Source organism: Bos indicus, chromosome 9 (assembly GCF_029378745.1).
Source record: "Bos indicus isolate NIAB-ARS_2022 breed Sahiwal x Tharparkar chromosome 9, NIAB-ARS_B.indTharparkar_mat_pri_1.0, whole genome shotgun sequence".
Lineage (NCBI taxonomy): Eukaryota > Metazoa > Chordata > Mammalia > Artiodactyla > Bovidae > Bos > Bos indicus.
The window spans coordinates 94,265,316-94,284,372 of NC_091768.1; the positions used below are offsets into that span (position 1 = coordinate 94,265,316).

Here is a 19,057-nt window from a genome sequence, read left to right on the forward strand (position 1 = left end):
GGCTCTCTAACCAGATGGCTCTCCCATCGGTGGAGCTCATGCCCCTCTTCACTTATCCAGGCAACTTGTCTTCGTGTCTGACCTCATGGGCTTCATGACATCTCTGCCTCCACGTACCACATACTTACACCAGACAAACAGATTATCATATCTAGAATCAGCACTGCAGTCCACCCATGAAAAATTCAGCAATAGAGCCCTGTCAGTCCCAGCTATTCAGAGCTGTTCAGGTGCGGCTGTTGAGTGATCACAAATATGTCAGGTAGTACTGCTGGCCTCAGCCCCAACCTGCAGGGCTCTCAGGCTGAAACCCAGAAGTGTCAAGTGGTTGCCAGCCTGAAATCTCATAACCTCAACAGAGTGTTGGACTGAAGGCAACAGGAAGAGTTTATAAGTGATGAAGAAGATGTGATCCAGTCTGGGGCAGGGGAGGTGTCGCGGGTGACCGTGTGAAGATCATAGGTGGAGAGGAGGCTGGATTCTCTGACAGCTCAGAGCACCTCTCAGCTGGTAGCAGCAAGGCTGTGGGAGCAACTCCCTGCGGCTGTCCCGATCTTGACCTTCATTCTTATTTTGAGCTCCATTTCCACTGTATAGATGAAAATACCCAACCGTAAGGTGGTGCCATTGGTAAAGAATCTGCCTCCCATTGCAGGAGATGCAAGAGACATGAATTCAGTCCCTGGATTGGGAAGATCTCCTGCAATATGAATGGCAGCCCACTCCAGTGGGAATTTTTCTTGCCTGAAAAATTCCATGGGCAAGAGGAGCCTGGCAGACTACAGTTCATGGAGTCACAAAGGGTCAGACATGACTGAGCACACATAAGATTTTGTCCCTTGTTAACTCTTATTGGAATGGTTTTGACTGTTAAAAACTTACCGGGAGGAACTTGCTGGATCCTGCCTCTCCTGCTTCTTTGAGCAGGTGAGACAGACATAAAGAACTATAGTTTTGCTCAGCTGCCCCTAATTTTGAATAGTGTTTCACCCAAACAAATTAAGTAACTTTGTAGTATTGATATGTTTCCTGACACTGCAGCCCTGGATAAGTGCATTCCTCCTTAGAGGCTTTTAGTGTTGCTGTAGTAAAGCATATGAAATGCAGATCTCAGGACTCAAATTCTGTTTGTTTTTCAGCCAACAGACTGATCCACTGGAGTCTAAGAAGTCTAAGAATGGTTCACTGGGGTGTAAGAAGTCTAAGAATGGTCCATTAGGGTCTAAGAAGTCTTAAGAATGGCCTGTTAGGGTCTAAAAAGTCTGAATATGCATGCGATTTGTGCCCTCTTGGTTGTTCCCTCCCAAAACGGTACACGGGTCAGCTCGTTTCCAGCTACTAATTGGCTCCTCAGTACCTGTCATGCTGGTTTGCTCCCTGTGTACGAGGTTCCCGTACCTCCAAGGAGACCCATTCCTGTGTCAGCTCTCCCTTATGGCTTGTACACATGCAGGGCGTGTCTTGGTATGAGGCTGGGAACTCTTGTCACTGACAAAGAATAGTCCCCTTTATAAGTCATTGGAGATCTTGAATGGTATTATGATCTCAAGATAAACTTTCTTAAAACAAAGACCTTGAATATCATGCAGTTAGAACGGGGCACTTTTTTCTTTCTATGGGGAACATCAGTGGTAACTCATTTTTTCTTTCACAAGGTTCAACAGATCCCATTTTTACCAGACAAGGGAACTGTGCACCAGTTATGGCTTATTAGAGGCTGGTTAGAAGCCACAGGTGCCAGCATCCACAAAGGTCCGGGGTCACCTCTTGCTCCAGGAAAAACAGGTTTGGGGCCCAGTGCTGCCCCCTGTGGCTTTCTTAACACCCTGCACTTCAGTTCAGTTCAGTCCAATCTCTTAGTCGTGTCCAACTCTTTGTGACCCCATGGACTGCAGCATGTCAGGCCACCCTGTCCATCACCAACTCCCGGAGCTTACTCAAACTCACGTCCATTGAGTTGGTGATGCCATCCAACCATCTTGTCCTCTGTCGTCCCCTTCTCCTCCCACCTTCAATCTTTGCCAGCATCAGGGTCTTTTCAGATGAGTCAGTTCTTCGCATCAGGTGGCAAAAGTATTGGAATTTCAGCTTCAGCATCGGTCCTTCCAATGAATATTCAGGACTGATTTCCTTTAGAATGGGCTCGTTGGATCTCCTTGCTGTCTAAGGGACTCTCGAGTCTTCTCCAACACCACAGTTCAAAAGCATCAGTTCTTCGGTGCTCAGCTTTCTTTATAGTCCAACTCACACTTGCACTTGAGAGAATCATTGATGTCAAAATCTCTGAATGTAGCATCTTCAAAAGGGAGACTTCTAGACATTTTTTTATGATTGCCAGTAAACATTTCGTAATAACAGTGGGCTGAACAAACCAAAATCAACTTTGAGATGAAGAGAACATTCTCCGTTATCAATTACCAAATTTCAGGCAGCCAGAGAATTTTTGCATTTTCTTCACACCCCAACAAGGAAGTCTCTCACTTCAGAAGCCTGGAGCTCTGTTTGTTCTCCTAGCTGCTTTGCAAAACAAGGTGAAGACCAGTCAGTGGCTTTAGGAACAACTGAAACTAGTTACCTACACTGAGACAAAAAGGAAGTACTAAATCTCCAAAATTGCACAGCTGGTGGCATTTTCTAGTGAGTGCCAGGAACAGGACTGAACAGATTGGAGCCCTCTGAGAAGTCTGCACAAAGTAGTTAACAAAAAAGGGAAACAAACTTTCTGATATGGGCTTTTAGAAAGTTCAGGATGGCATATGCAGGATCCTTCCGCACTTGGTCGTAACAATTTCACTGAGATGCGGGGTGAAGGAGACAAGTGGAGACAGGCAGGAGGAACACTTCAGGCACAGGCAGGCCCTGTGGGCACTGCCATGTTACACAAGCCCGCGGCAAAGACCTGCATAGGAAAAGTTCCGCTTGGAAGAGTTACCTGCAAACATGCACTCACCAAAGATGGTTCTGGAGAACAGGCTAACCGTCATCACCCCCTCTACTGGAAGGGCCTTCTTCATAGAGGTGTCGAATGTTATTACATTCCTCTTTGCCCACCCTTAAAAGAAAAGAACGTAAATGTGTCAATTACCAAAGGGTTTGGGGGGTTATTAATTCACATCTGGGAAATGACTGATGACTGTTGCTCTAACCAGTTTGTTGCTGGCATCATACCCATTTCAGTTCTCGCTAAGGGAACAGGCTGCCTTAGAAAGAGAATCATGTTCACAACAAGGGGAAGACCTTAGAAAACAGATCAAGAAGCCTTGTAAAGGGCATCCCTGCCTAGGGAGGAAGGACGAATGAACGAAGGGACTCACCCTCTGCTTTCCAGACTTGCGTCTCTAGCTGCCTCTTGGCCATTGCCTCGGGCAGCTCAGGGCCACGCAGACCCTTTATGTCCAGGGCCCAGCTCCTGTCCCCTGACATCTTCCCTCAACAGCAGCTGCCCTGCACCTGCCCCTCATGCAGCCAGGAGATGTCCCAGCCACCATTTCTTTCCCCACAGCATCTGACTCATCACCAGGTACTGCCAGATTACGTCTAAGGTAGCGCTCAGCCTCCTGTTGCTCCCCACTCAGCCCAGCTCCACGCACCGCCTTCTCTTACCTGGACTCTCATGAGAGCCTCACACTTGTTGCCCTGTGTTCACTCCTTCCGCCTCAGGTGTGCCCGCAGAGGACCATGCCTCTGAAATACACATCCTTTTCTGCCATTTCTCCCACTTAAAACCCCTAACCTCTGTCAGCTCCTCTGAGGGTACAGACAAAAGAACTGAAGCCTCGTGTGACCTGGCCCTTCCCTCCTTCTCATCTGTCTTCTCTCCTCTCCTCTCCTCCATCACCTGATTAAGTCCCATTCCATCCCTCAGATCTCACCTGAGGAGAGGCTCGGGCCCCGTATCCCTTCCTCAGGGAACGCGCCCTGACCCCCTCAGGTGGGCCTGTCCATGCCTAAGGCTCAGGCCCCGTATCCCTTCCTCAGAACGTGCTCTGACCTCCTCAGGTGGGCCTGTAGATGCCTAAGGCGCTCCTCCTGCCTTCCCTGCCTTTCTCCTTCACCTCTCAGTGAAACTGTTTGCATCTGTGCAGCCATGAAATTAAAAGACGCTTACTCCTTGGAAGAAAAGTTATGACCAACCTAGATAGCATATTGAAAAGCGGAGACATTACTTTGCCAACAAAGGTCCGTCTAGTCAAGGCTATGGTTTTTCCAGTCGTCATGTATGGATGTGAGAGTTGGACTGTGAAGAAAGCTGAGTGCTGAAGAATTGATGCTTTTGAACTGTGGTGTTGGAGAAAACTCTTGAGAGTCCCTTAGACTACAAGGAGATCCAACCAGTCCATTCTGAAGGAGATCAGCCTTGGGATTTCTTTGGAGGGAATGATGCTGAAGCTGAAACTCCAGTACTTTGGCCACCTCATGCGAAGAGTTGACTCATTGGAAAAGACTCTGATGCTGGAAGGGATTGGGGGCAGGAGGAGAAGGGGACGACAGAGGATGAGATGGCTGGATGGCATCACTGACTCGATGGACGTTAGTCTGAGTGAACTCCGGTAGTTGGTGATGAACAGGGAGGCCTGGCGTGCTGCAGTTCATGGGGTCGCAAAGAGTAGGACGCGACTGAACTGAACTGAACTGAAGCACCCCCAGTGTGCACACTTCCCCATGATCCACCCAGTGTGCTTGCTATTGGCCACTCCCGGCTCTGGTGGCCTGAGTTCTGTTTGCCTTTGTCCAGGCCCACTGGTGTGCTCCTTCCTCCCTTCCCCTCCCACACCCATCGTGAACACATGACTGTAACTGTCAACCAAGCAGAGGGCATTTCTGAGTAATTTTGTTATTGTATTAATAGCATGTCTTCCTGAGTGAAAAGGGTGCAGTAGTTTCATTAAGAGTAGCATGTGGCTGTGCATCTTCCCAGGAGCCTACAGTCGCTTAAGTCACTGGCACTCGCCTTTGCTCTTTGTCTCAGTGTCAGTGCCGCTTTACCTTCACAGGGTTGATTGCTAGCCAGAGCAACTGGCTTGTTGGGATTATAACATGATATCACCCCTAGAACTGTAGTTGTGTTTTTTATGACAGGTGTATTCATGGATTAGCCACACCAAAAGTGGGCTGAAGCTTAAACACCTTTTGCTTTCCTTCTGATTGTATTGTTTTGGGGGCAGAGCTAGTGATTTTCACTCTTCAGATATTAGATTTAGAATACAGTAAGTCCACTACATATGAACAAGTTCCGTTTCAAGAGGGTGTTCATAAGTCCAGTTCGTTCATAAATCCAACAAAGTAAGTTTGTAAGTCCAAGCTGCATTTTCACTCATGCCTTATGTTGATGACACACACGTTCACATCTTTGAAAGTTTGCAACTTGAAGGTTCGTATGCAGAGGACTTACTCTAATCTTGACTCTGTGTGTCCCTCTTGGTATTGCTTTGGAAGAGCTGCTGTGTAACTTAGGTTGCAAGTCTGTTTCACCAGTGATCTGGAGACATACGTGCAAAATGTTTCTTTATAAAACAATTGAAATAAGGCATCCTGTGTGATATTGTGTATGCAATAGGAGCTCTCCAAGGATAAACTGCTGAAATTGGGCTTTTCAGAGTTTCATGTTCTCAGTTCTGATAGCTTTGGGTTTTAAGTGAGAAAATGCCCTAAATTTCAGTGTTAGTCTCATTTATTTTTTCAGTAAGCAGTCTTTTCTGGCTTTAAACTTAAACTATGTTTCTGGCTTCATAACTTAAACTAAGTCCATGGTGACAGTTCATATAGAGAAAGATACGTGCGTTTGGTGGTCATGCCATTCTGCAGTAAAGCATGCTCTTTTTGAGCGTAACTCGGGAATGGTGTCTCCAGTGCTGGAACTCTTGAGAGTGGAGCTTCCCTCCATGTGTCTTTGCCACTGGGGCTTTATACTGACATCACTCACATGGTGTCTGTTTCCAGCATACTTCTGTCTGCCCCTGGTGGGTTGGTTGCTAAGCCATGTGCGACTCTTGCTACCCCATGGACTACAGCCCACCAGACTCCTTTGTCCATGGGATTCTCCAGGCAAGAATACTGGAGTGGGTTGCCATTTCCTTCTCCAGGGGAATCTTCCTGACCCAGGAATCAAACCCAGGTCTCCTGCATTACAGATTCTTTACCAACTGAGCTGCAAAGGAAGCCCTCTGTCTACCCAACACCAGAATCATCTACAGACTTTATTTTACTTTACATTTTATTGTAGTTGACTTTAAAAAGAGATATTTAGAAATGTGTGGTTACTCTTTATTGATTTCTTAGTTATATTTCACCTGCTAAATTCAGACTGTAGTGGGAAGCTGTGTTCTCCTTTCTGTTTTCACAGTGAACCATTGGAAATGGTCACTTTAAAAATCTGTGTTTGCTTCTGGAATTTTTCCCACAGAGCCAGCCCATTATTGGCAGATTTATGTGTCATGTCTGAGAAATCTCCCACGTGAATAAAAGGAGGATCTGTGAAAACCTGCTGGTGTGTGTGTAGACTGAGGAATAGGGAGGAACAGTGCTGGATGGAAGTGCAAACGGGCAGGCTCTGTGTCTGAATTATTCTCGTTGTGATGACCTCCTTCTTGTCAGGGAATGACAGATCTTAGACACCTAGGTCTAGTCCCAGCTGAAGACTGATTAAAGTTCCTTTGGTTCATTCTGCAAGTCCACGCTTCTAAATGACAGCCCCGCCCATCACATCTCGACACTTCCAGTGGGGGGTCATGCCAGGCTGTACCCTGGCCCCACCAGCACAGGGCCGTGTAGTAAGTGCCTTGCGGCTTGTGGAGCCACCAACAGTCATTTTCACAGCACGCAGACCAATAGCTGCCCCAGCAGCGTAACAGCAACAAAAAGTTATTTTCAGGTGTTTATCAGCCCACCCTTCTCAGACGTTACTGCCACAACCATTGTGGGTAACGAATCTATGGCATCAGGAGAGCACCATTCATGATAAAAACCATCTGAGCCCGTAGACCCACTAGAATCCACAGCCCAGCAGTTCACACACCCGAAGATCAAGGTTGGGGCCCTTTGCTGTTCCATTTGGGCAGCATTTTATGTTGAAAATGTTTCCCTTGTGTGAGTTTGTATTTTCGGCTGTTTTTGTTTTGTTGTTCTTGTTTCCTTTTGAAAAAAAGGAACTGTCTGGTGACTGCTTTGCACTCCTGATTCTGTTCAGAGCACTCCAGATGTTGCAGTGTCAGAAAGAGCTGGAAGTCCGTGAGCACCGCCTCCGGTCCTGAAAGTGGTCAGCGGCCCAGCCGCATTAGCTTTTTGTCGTGAGCCCTGGAAATGCTCTTGTCGGTGGCTCCACAGTAGTTGGAGCACTCAGCCTAATCAGAGAGGCCACCATCTTCTGTTTCCTTCCAAAAAACAAATTGTCTCCATTTCCAAAATTCAACAGAGACCATTGAAAGCTCTTTTTTAGTATAAAGCCCATTTTGCTTGTTCAAAATTACCAATAGTCTTGGCAGTAGTTTCCAGAGCAGTCATGAATAGGATTTCTTCTGTGATGATGACAGACTGGCTCTCTCCCCCACTTAGACAGGTGGCCAAGTGTGTACTCATGAGCACGAATGCCCTGCTCTCCTGGGAGGGCTCGTTTCCCTCTCAGCTCCTTCCTGGTTGGATACCACCCAGGAGGCCTGTAGCCCCCAGGATAAGTGCCTTCCTCGAGGTCAGTGTCCAGGGATTGATCTGTCCACTTCCACCACCTCTCACTGTGTCCACCTCACTGAGTTAGCCCTCCAGGAACCCAGAGAAAGTGCCGCTCTGGTTTGTCCCTTCCTACAACAAAAGAGGGCGGCAGAGGATGAGATGGTTAAATGACATCACCAACTTGATGGACATGAGTTTGAGCAAACTCCAGGAGATAGTGAAGGAAGGACAAGGAAGCCTGGCATCCTACAAGTCCATGGGGTCGCAAAGAGTTGGACACTACTGAGCGACTGAATAACAGCAAAAGCAATACAACAAAAGAGAAGTGTGATAGATGCAAGGAAGGTACACAGCAGGCTGCCTTGTCCCATGGAGAGTCTGCTGTGCTAGGGGGCCCTGAGAGAGGATATATAGTATAGTGGTCTGCGAGCAGGCTTGGGGGCATCTCCTTCTGCCACTTACTAGCTCTGTGTCTTCAGACAAGTTGTTTAATCTCTCTGATCCTTATTTTCTTGCTCTGTATGTGACCATAATGCTCCCTTCTTTCCTCCAGGAACTTAAAAAATTACATGTATAAAGTACCTAGAAATCATGTTGGGCATATTTGTCAGTACTTAATAAATTACTAATATTTATCATCATTATCAGTTCCTCCATGTTCATGTGGAAGAACTGGGCTGAGAGTTTTCCTCCTGGATCCCAGCGACAGTGGATGGTGTCACTAGTGACAGAGTCAAGAGCCCTGGCTTTTCAGTCTGACTTTTAAAGCAAGAGGCATAGTTTCATCGAGGACCGTTCTAACCAGCAACTGACAGCCACTGCACGGACCTTTAAATCTTGAACTTTTTGTTATTTTTAAAACCTGTTAATGTGCACTTTCATCATCTTATGGTGATTGAAGATGCAGACTTGGGGGAGAAATAATAGATTAGAATTGGGCCTTTGAGGTTACTTAATTTAACCATCTACCTGGTGGATTTTATACTCTGATTCTTTTTTTCCTCCTCAGTCATAAACAAGTGTGCCTAAGAAACTGTGAGTTTCATACACATGTTAGTTTCCCCAAATGTGAAACTGAATTTGGTGGAAGCTTGAAAAGGTATTCATCTATCCAAATGCCCATTCACAATGATAAAAACTTTTTCTGTCAATTCATTCATTTAACAAATACTTTTTAGTAGCTGTAATGTGCTTATTTGTACTTCTCAAGAGGCATACACTAGAAAAGCCAAGACGTGAACCTAAATTATGTTAATATACAAAGGAAAGTGCAGAAGCTATAAAGCTATAAAAGGCACAGAGTCTAGAGAAGGCAGAGCTTCCAGGTCAGGGAATAAGGAGGGCCTTCGTAGAGGAGGTGACCCCTCAACCTGGATTTTGAAGGACGGGGAAAGTTGACTGAAACTTGAAAGCAGTCGCTGACTTGGAAGTAGTCTCCAGAAAACACAGCCTGTTCATAAGTCAAGGATGCTCTTCATGTGGTTTATCAGCTAAGAGAGAATGATCCCAACAGGTGCTACTTGTTTTCTTGTGAAACAGACATAAATGTTAAATTGTCACGTTGAATGAAAACACCCTAGAAGAGAACCTAAGATACTAAAGTTAATGCCAATAATCTACATTGTTGATGTTTAAAACCCTAACTGTATAGGGATATGTTCATAGCTTCTGGGCAATGTGAAAGTGAAGTCGTTCAGCCGTGTCCGATTCTTTGTGACCCCGTGGACTATAGCCCACCAGGCTCCTCCATCCATGGGATTCTCCAGGCAAGAATACTGGAGTGGGTTGCCATTTCCTTCTCCAGGGGATCTTCCCGGCCCAGGGATCAAGCCCAGGTCTCCTGCATTGCAGGCAGACGCTTTAACCTCTGAGCTACCAGGAAGAAGCTATCTGGGCAGTGTATTTATAAGTATTTGACGACTTAGAGATGAATCGGAAACCATCGGGTGGTCTTAGACGTGTTCTAATGACCTGCAATCTAATCCCTACCACCTTCAGGGGGACTTAGGTGAGCTGAGAATTCAAGGCAGAAATAACACTCCTTCCTCCCAGAGCCACACTCAAATTAGCCTTTCAGCTCTCTAGAATATTCTTTCCAAGCCATCATAAGTGTTAGTTTGTGTAGAATTTCTCTGAATGGTTGGTAAAGAAAAAAACCACTCAAACCCTTGATACTTTGAATATTCAGCTAGGTGAAGTTTGAACTTCTACCAAGCAGAAAGTTGAATGCACTGAAAATAGCTGCACTTAAAGAATAGTATTTTTTAATGACCTGTGTTAATTTCTTAAGTAATCTCTTAAATTTTTTTTTTACTGTTATGCATTAAGAACCACAAAATGACAGTTTAATGGAGGTGGAGGGGGTTTTAATCATAATTAATTTGGAACAAATAAGCCAGATGTCTGTGCATTTTTCAGTTCAGTTCAGTCCCTCAGTCATGTTTGACTCTGCGACGCCATAGACTGCAGCACACCAGGCCTCCCTGTCCATCACCAACTCCCAGAGCTTGCTCAGACTCATGTCCATCGAGTCGGTGATGCCATCCAACCATCTCATCCTCTCGTCCCCTTCCCCTCCCGCCTTCTTTCCCAGCATCAGGGTCTTTTCCAATGAGTCAGTTCTTTGCATCAGGTAGCCAAAGTGTTGGAGCTTCAGCATCAGTCCTTGTAATGAATATTCAGGACTGATTTCCTTTAGGATGGACTGGTTGGATCTCCTTACAATCCAAGAGACTTTCAAGAGTCTTCTCCAGCACCATAGTTCAGAAGCACCAATTCTTTGGCACTCAGCTTTCTTTATGGTGCAACTCTCACATCCATGCATGACTACTGGAAAAACCATAACTTTGACTGTGTGGGCCTTTGTCGGCAAAGTAATGTCTCTGCTTTTTAATATGCTGTCTAGGATGGTCATAACTTTTCTTCCAGGGAGCAAGCGACTTTTAATTTCATGGCTATAGTCACCATCTGCAGTGATTTTGGAGCCCAAGAAAATAAAATCTGTCACTGTTTCCATTGTTTCCCCATCTTTTGCCATGAAGTGATGGGACCAGATGCCATGATCTTCGTTTTTTTGAATGTTGAGTTTTAAGCCAGCTTTTTCACTCTCAGCATTTTTAGCCCTCCTATCAGCTTTACTCCTTAGAGTAAATGTTAGTAGCCAAAACTCTGATAAGTTGTTTTTGTTTTTTTTTAAGTGTACTATTTACATAAGAAAAGCTTGACTTCCAACAGTGGAGTCTTTGCAAGATTTTGCAGTATTGCCATTATCTTTCTTTCTGTATCGTAATTTTCCTGGGAAAGTTAAACCACTGTGCTGTTCAAACCTCTTCCTCTCTCTTTCCCTGTCTCATTACCAGCAGTTAGAGGAATGACATTGTGTGACAGTTATCTCCTTCGGTTCAAAGAATACCCTTTTCCTCTTTGCAGGATTTAAGAGAAGTTTGTCTTTCTCAGAGCATAGGCACAAAACTGCTGCTAAGTCGCTTCAGTCATGTCCGACTCTGTGCAACCCCATAGACGGCAGCCCACCAGGCTCCCCCGTCCCTGGGATTCTCCAGGCAAGAACACTGGAGTGGGTTGCCATTGCCTTCTCCAATGCATGAAAGTGAAAAGTGAAAGTGAAGTCGCTCAGTCGTGTCCAACTCTTAGCAACCCCATGGACTGCAGCCTACCAGGCTCCTCCGTCCATGGGATTTTCCAGGCAAGAGTACTGGAGTGGGGTGCCATTGCCTTCTCCACACTATCTCCATAGGTTTGCTCAAACCCATGTCCATTGAGTGATTGATGCCATCCAACCATCTCATCCTTAGTCACTGCCTCCTCCTCCTGCCTTCAATCTTTCCCAGCATCAGGGTCTTTTCCAGTGAGTTGGCTCTTTGCCTCAGGTGCACAGAGCTTCAGCTTCAGTCCTTCCAATAAATATTCAGGACTGATTTCCTTTAGGATTGACTGGTTTGATCTTCCTGCAGTCCATGGGACTCGCAAAGGGTCTTCTCCAGCACCACAGTTCAATAGCATCAGTTCTTCAGCTCAGCCTTCTTTATGGTCCAGCTCTCACATCCGTACATGACTACTGGAAAAACTATAGCTTTGACTATACGGACAGACCTTTGTTGGCAAAGTGATGTCTCTGCTTTTTAATACTCTGTCTAGGTTAGTCATAACTTTCCTTGCAAGGAGCAAGGGTCTTTTAATATCAGGGCTGTAGTCACCATCTGCAGTGATTCTGAAATCCACGAAAATAAAATCTGTCACTGCTTCCACTTTTTCAAACCCATTATAGAACCAGATGCCATGATCTTAGTTTTTTGAATGTTGAGTTTTAAGCCAGCTTTTTGCCTGTCCTCTTTTACCCTCATCAAGAGGCTCTTTAGTTCCTCTTCACATTCTGCATTAGAATGGTGTCATCTGCATATCTGATGTTGTTGATATTTCTCCTGGCAATCTTGAAGTTCTACAAAAAGAAGTGGAAGTCTGATGTTTACTGTGTAATTTTAATATAGGGAAATTGATGTGTTTTTAATAGTACCTAATTGCCCATGTTAAAGGGAGTTTTGGAATTTCTTTCTCCAGTATTCATTATATCAGAAAATTTAGGTCAAAGTAAAAAATTTTTAAACATTTTCACACTGCCCATCTGCTTTTTATTTCTTGACTTTTGGTTTTTGATGCAAGGGTATTCAGTCATGTTAATGAAGAATCAAATCTTTTTAAATGTTAGAAATTAATTTTGCTTGCTTTTGTAATTCCTGTTCTTATTTCAAGTTCCCCCTTTCCTTTTCATATTCCTCTCTATAAATCATAACCTGGAACACCTGACATGATTATTTGTGGAACTTATATTATTTGGAATTTTTACATGGTGCATTAAATAATTACTGAGCAGTAGAGTTCAGTCTTTTGCTTCAGGAAATAAATTATTTTAAGGGAAGAAGAAAAATAACGGCCCAACCCCTTACATAATGACTGCCACGGTGAGAAATGACTGCCAGGTAAACTGCGGCTCCTGTGCGTGGTCAGTATACGTATGCATGTGCTTTCTCTTCATGTAGGCAAGGCGGCTTTCCTGGCATGAATCAGAGTGGACTCATGGCTTCCAGCTCACCCTACAGCCAGCCCATGAACAACAGCTCTGGGCTAATGAACACCCAGGCGCCCCCCTACAGCATGACGCCCAATATGGTGAACAGCTCAACAGGTAACCTTGGCAGCTCCCTGCTTCCAAGGGCTGCTCTCCCCCTCCCCTCTCCACCTCTCGTTTGCACCACTGAGAGTGTAGACGCAACCTGAGCGGTCAGATCATTTGGTGAAAAGGGGGGAATACTGCTTCTCTTGGTTACTTGCTCCATCTGTTAAGTCTTAGGGACATTACATTTTATGTAAATTATTTTATTCATTCTGTATTTGTGTGATATGTGGGTGTATTTCAAGTGTCGTTGTAGATTGCTTGCAGAGTATTTACATACACTAAGCTCTCTTTATCTTTGGACATTATTGGAAGATCCCATGACAAAGTCTGTAGTCTCTGTTTGTTGGTGGTGGAGATAAGCATTAAAATTCATACCTCAAAGGAAATGATTGAAGGATAGGACAAGGTGGTATTTGAAAGAGGGTTTGGTTTTTTTGCATTTAGGGAAACTCAACCTTTAACTGTATACATGAAAAAAGTTGTTTTTAAAGTGCTATTCGTAGACTCTGTTGAGAAATCATGCATTTTTTAACAATTTGTTTTAAATTTTTCATGATACTTAATTTTTTCTGAATACTCCATGATCTCAATAATTGCATTCTTAGCGAATCTAATCTGATTAGCAGACTAAGAGTGTTGTGGCAGTTTGTGGAAGTAACAAGAATGTCTAAAACTGTGCACATGTTCCACATTCTTAGACCCCTTAGGTCCTGAACCACCTCCTTAAAATCCACCTAAGTATCCAGGGATGATGAGCACTGCTCTTTAAATGAGAAAACGCTGATGTATTTCACCTGACCTGTTAACTTTTTCTGACACCTACATTTTCGGTAGGATGCCCTCTTGCAGTTAATCTGAAACTTTGCATAGCCAGCTGTGTGTCCTGCAGTGCTTTATGATGTGTTAGGAAAACCTCGTGAGTCAGAGGCTGGGCTCCCACTTATTAACCTTTTTTCATTTCCTCTGCCTTCCGCCATCTTTCTAACCTCTCCATCTGTGAAAGGCCGCCCCAGGAGCTGTTGTCTCTTGATCAGGAAGGACAGACAGCTAGAGACTGGGCTTGCATCCCACTGAGCATCCAGCGTTTGTTGCTTTCTAGGGCCTAATTTAATAGTGTCATTCCTGTTCACTTCTCCTTAAAAGTTTATGGAAGAGGAAAAAATGGAAACTATTGGTGAAAATCAGGCTTTTCAAATAAATAAATAGCCCTTCCTGATGTTAAGCAGTCATTCATCCTGGCAAGGTAGAGGTTTTTACATTTAAGATGAAAGATGAAAAGCTTGAACTGTTAGCTAGAAGCTTTCCCTTTCCTTCGCAGCACCGTCCCAGGTAATGGTGTATTTGGGTTATGACATTATGTGTTTTGTCTGGCTTGCTGAAATAAAATTACTTTAGAGCATTGAAACTGCACAATAAATTTTCCCCACTATTAGCAGCACTCATTTTTCCCTTTTTTCCTTTGGACCTAGAGCCACAAAAATAACCAACAACAAATAGATGCCCTGCCTAAGAAGATTTATGTATTCCTGAGTAGTAACCAATTTAATGGAGATTCACAGAGAGGGTTTCTTTTTATTATTATTATTATTATTCAGATAATTCAGCTATTTGTTATTTCGTACAGAGGAAATGTTCAATGAAAGGCCATTTATCCTCATGGTCTTTTGTATGGGCCAGTAGTAGTATATTTTTTATTGCATTGTGCATTTTGAAATACTGAATTTTTAATAATTTAAGCATTTATTAAATTTTCCTCTACCCATTTATATGATTTGATTTCAGCTTTATTAAGTCAAGTGTTACCTGATAGAAAGTAATCATCCAGCATATCCAAGGAAAATTGATGACTTAGCATTTACTGTGTGTCTGTTGATGGATACAGGTGAATCTGCTTAACTGCCTTACAGTCTCTGAGGGACATGGGAATGACAGAGGAGCCCACAATTACAGTGCAGCTCCTGACAAGAGTTGTGGTCTGAAGGTGTACACTTGATTTGTCTAGATTTGTGCTTGTCTAGACTTGTCCATGGGATTGCCAGGAGTCAGACACGACTGGGCGACTGAACTGAGAGGTGGGCCAGAAATGGCTTGGATCATCACTACCTCAGTCTTCCTGGTTTGGGCCCATGGAGATAAATTACCAGTAATAACAGCAAAACATTTTCTCCAACCATGGACACTTTTGGATAAAGTACAGATAATACAAATGATGGCCAGTGGTGTTTTAGGAACCTCAGTTAGCAGCTCATGCAACCAGCATTCCAGCATGTTCTTTGCTGAGTCCGGACAGTTGTCCTGTAGACAGTGTGCTAGGCCAAAAAACAAGTTCTCCTGTGTACTGTGACAGATTGTTACAAGCGTCAGTGAGCAAGTGATTATTTAAATGGAGTCAGTGTGACTGAATGTGGCAATTCTCTCCTCCCATCAGATGCAGGGAGAAGTGGGATGGTAAGCAGTGGGGCTTGTTTCCCTCTAAAGAAGTGGTTTTAAAATAGATATTTGGCCTAAAAGATTAGAATTATGTATTACCATGGGAAAAATTGCCAATCGAGTTTAACCTTATTAAATATATCCTTATATAATACTGGTGCTGTTAGTTACATTGTACTTATTCATGTTTCATTTTATAATATCATTAGTCGTATAATTATCTACATATAAACCATTACCTTAAAGAAGATACCTAAATTCTAGAAAATATATCTACCATCTGTGATTCTAAGTTCGCCTCAGCAGAAGTCACTGCACAAAGTCTTAGCACATTTCCATCCGAATAACCTAAGAGAGTAAGTGATCAGCCTTGTGGCACTGTAGCCAGGCACCACCCTCTTGGAGGCAGGTCAGCATAGGGAAGTTTCAGGGGATTATTTCAAAGCTCTGCTGACCCAGCCAGAGAGAAGTGTTTCTCCTGAGCTTTTCTCATACCCTTTGTATGTGTTAACTGTATTCTCTATATATTTGCTACACATAAAAACAGTGAATATCTGCAAGTGTATACACTTACATAGACCCTTTTGTGTTTTCAAAAACAAGGAGTTAAACATTTTACAGAGTATTTTATTTGCCATGAAAAAGAACTATTTGTGTGTTTCTGGTCCTGTTTTACCATCTTCTGGGAATAATTTTGTAGCTGTGATGGGAGACTAAGTCAAGGAAGCTGGAAGGGTAGGAATGAATGTTTAAGTTCACTTTTACTCTCACCATATGTTTTTTATGTTCTTGTTGAATATATTAAATCCAGGGTGGGAAAGCTGCCTTAGGACCTTGACCCACACTTACTTTAAGAGCTCATTCTTCTCTTAAATTCCGATAGTAAAGCCAGAGGCTAGTACTTGAGATGTATATACAGTACCCACACAGCTCTCTCTATAGTCACAGGTTCTTTACTGCCCCTTTTCATGTCTGAACTTTACATATGGGATTACTGATGTCAGTAGGAGGAACAGTGCTTTGATTTAACACATCCTTATAATACTGGGGGTCTTTCTCTTCTGGAAAAGGAGAAAAAAATAGTGCCCTGGGAGACATATGGCTGTTTGCAATGATTCTCTGAGAATTCTGGTAAGAAGTAAAAAATAAACTTTTTAACAAAAGGAACAGTAAAAGCCACAGTAAGGAAAGACCTTATGATCCATTTGGTAAAATAAAACACAGGAGACTCAGGTTTGATCCCTGGACAAGGGAAGATACCCTGGAGGAGGAAATGGCAACCCAGTCCAGTATTATTGCCTGGAAAATTCCATGGACAGAGGAGTCGTGAAGAGTCAGACACGACTGAGTATATGACACTCACACAAGGCAGGAGTACAAAGTAAAACTGTTCCTTTATATTTTGTACTTACGTTTCTCTCAAAATAATTTTTAAAAAATACTTAGGTTTGCATACCCTGATGCCCATTTTAAAATATATAATAGAAAATGAAGAAATTTGGGGGATTTCAAACCCCTATATATGCTTATATATTCATCTCAGTGTGATTTTTAAATCACTCTAAATTGTCACTAATTATCATAATTCAATAATTGGCCTAATGCTTTATGTTAAAAATAATTACTTTTGTGTACATTAACACATTTAATGCATGAAGAAGGAACTACTAAGAAATTACTAATTCCTATTTTTCAAAACTCATATTCAGGCATAATTTATTATAAATACTGACAAACTATTATAACCTTAGAAGGAGCAGGACTTAACAGAAACCCCATGCCCATGACTTGCCACTTTTTTCTGGAATTGTGTGATTATCGTTCCTTTGAGCCCACTCTGGGAATAGCTGGCCAAGGACATGTGGACTTTGGTAAACAAACCCTGCTTTCCACATTTGCCCTGCTTTTTTTTTCTCTTCTCTTCTTCTCAAAAGGGGGTTTCTTCATGTAAAGATGTTCCCAATTTCATATCCTGGTAGACCCAAGAGGTAAAGCTTCAGGAAAGCCATCCGCTACTTTGCACAAGGCTGTCTTCTTGGTGTAATATCTCTCAGCTGCTTTTTTGAGGTTTCACACATTCACAAAAATAACCACGTTTTTAGCTGATCCCAATAGATTTTTCTCTGCAGCTGCATCACTTGAAAAAGCTTTTTGTTTCAGTTCTTAAAGTCTAAGTATTGAAAGTAATTTGAAAAAAGAAAGAAAGAAAAACATCCCAATTATGATTTGTGTGTGTGGTGATGACTTCAAGGGCTGACTGGGCTGCATATGGGCTTTGAAAAACAAGCCAATGTGCCCATGGAAAATACAGGCATTTCAGAGTGCATCATTGAGTGTGCTGATGTAAACTCATGGGCACGTGGCCGGGTAGGCTTTTTTGGCAGGACCTCTGGTCTCAACCTGCAGTGATGCTAACGATATTAGCAAATTAACACCACCAAGCTTGCCAGCTAATTCGCCAGAGCCCTGCTCACTCTCTCACTGCTGTAATTAAAACTAATTATTTTCTAAAACATAGTAATACATGAATATGTGCAATAATCATTTTGTAGTGGGCAATCTGTGGAGCCTTTTTTTTTTTTTAAGCTTTTTTCTTTTTTTGGCACATTATGCTGCATGTGCATGGCAGTGGTTGAGCCAGCACTTTGATTCGCAGAATGTGAAATGGGTCCTGTTCATAAAACCTCGAGTTTTATTTTCTTTTGAAATGGGAATGTTTTCTGGTTTTCACTCATTTATAAGGCTCGTAATTCTCTCCCCTCTCACTTTCTCCTTCCACCTCTCCTCACTCTGGCTCTTCACACAGCTGGGTGGTGTGGCACTCACAGCCCAGTGCCGTGCAGATGGTTTGCACAGTGGGGTTCTATAGAAATTCAGCAGTTATGCCCTGGATAGCTACACTGATTCTCTACTCTAGCCTTGTTCTTCCTTTAAAAAGAAAGCTAAACCCATATTTTTAAGTTAAAAATGTCTATTAGTATTGCAGGTAAAATCAGTTGACCTTTGGGAACCTTTCATTCTATAGCCTAAATGAACCTAACTGAATTTCTGAGCTGGGAGCTAGAAGATGAGTCTTGCCTGGGATCGCAGGGTTGACTTGAGCTGGTGTGGGTGTCTGACCTGGGCTTTTGAACTGCAGCTGAGGACTGATCTGTGTACATCCTGCCCCAGAATGAAAGGAAACCAGCCCCATTGCAAAGTAATTAGAAATCCTCTCCTTCACAAATGACTTTCGATGATTGCTTTTAAAATCATGTTACAACCGTCTTCCGTCCTTGTAGCCTAGGCCATATGTAATAGATGTGACTTTTGAGTGCAATAGTATTAAGTGGTAAGTGATTTTACAAACTATGGATTGTGTGAATTTAGGAAGTTAAGAAAGCAGTAAATCCTCTACTCAGCCAGTGAAAATACACACACCCAGCCTTTGCTTCCAACACCTAATTAGCAATTTGGTCGTTGAGCATATTTCTATTTGCACCTCCATGATTAAAACCGTAATAATTTTGAAAACATAATATTGATAATAGTTGACTTTCGGTGGCCTAGGGCTTGAGTTAAATGATTGCTTTTCTCCCCTTAAAGATAAGAAAGAATTGCAAGAATCCGTTGCTACTTAGATTACAGAAATTAGCATTCTCTGAGTTACAGTTTCTTTCTCCTTTTTTTACTTTCCTTCCTTGGAGGGAAATTCGGGTGCCCCATCACTCGGTAGCTTGTGTTAGTGAGCACAGCCTGACGAGTCACTCGTATAATCCTAAACTTTCTCTC

At 43.1% G+C, this 19,057-nt stretch overlaps 1 protein-coding gene across 9 annotated transcripts in view; it reads left to right on the forward strand.

Annotated features, from left to right (window-relative positions):
• Window positions 1–19,057, forward strand: part of ARID1B (AT-rich interaction domain 1B) — a 440,026-nt gene that overhangs the window by 381,387 nt on the left and 39,582 nt on the right. For all 9 annotated transcript variants that reach the window (XM_070795595.1, XM_070795600.1, XM_070795596.1 and 6 more), the window contains one exon: window positions 12,720–12,865. In XM_070795595.1, coding sequence (XP_070651696.1) covers window positions 12,720–12,865 — 146 coding nt within the window. The remainder of the gene's footprint in view (window positions 1–12,719; window positions 12,866–19,057) is intronic.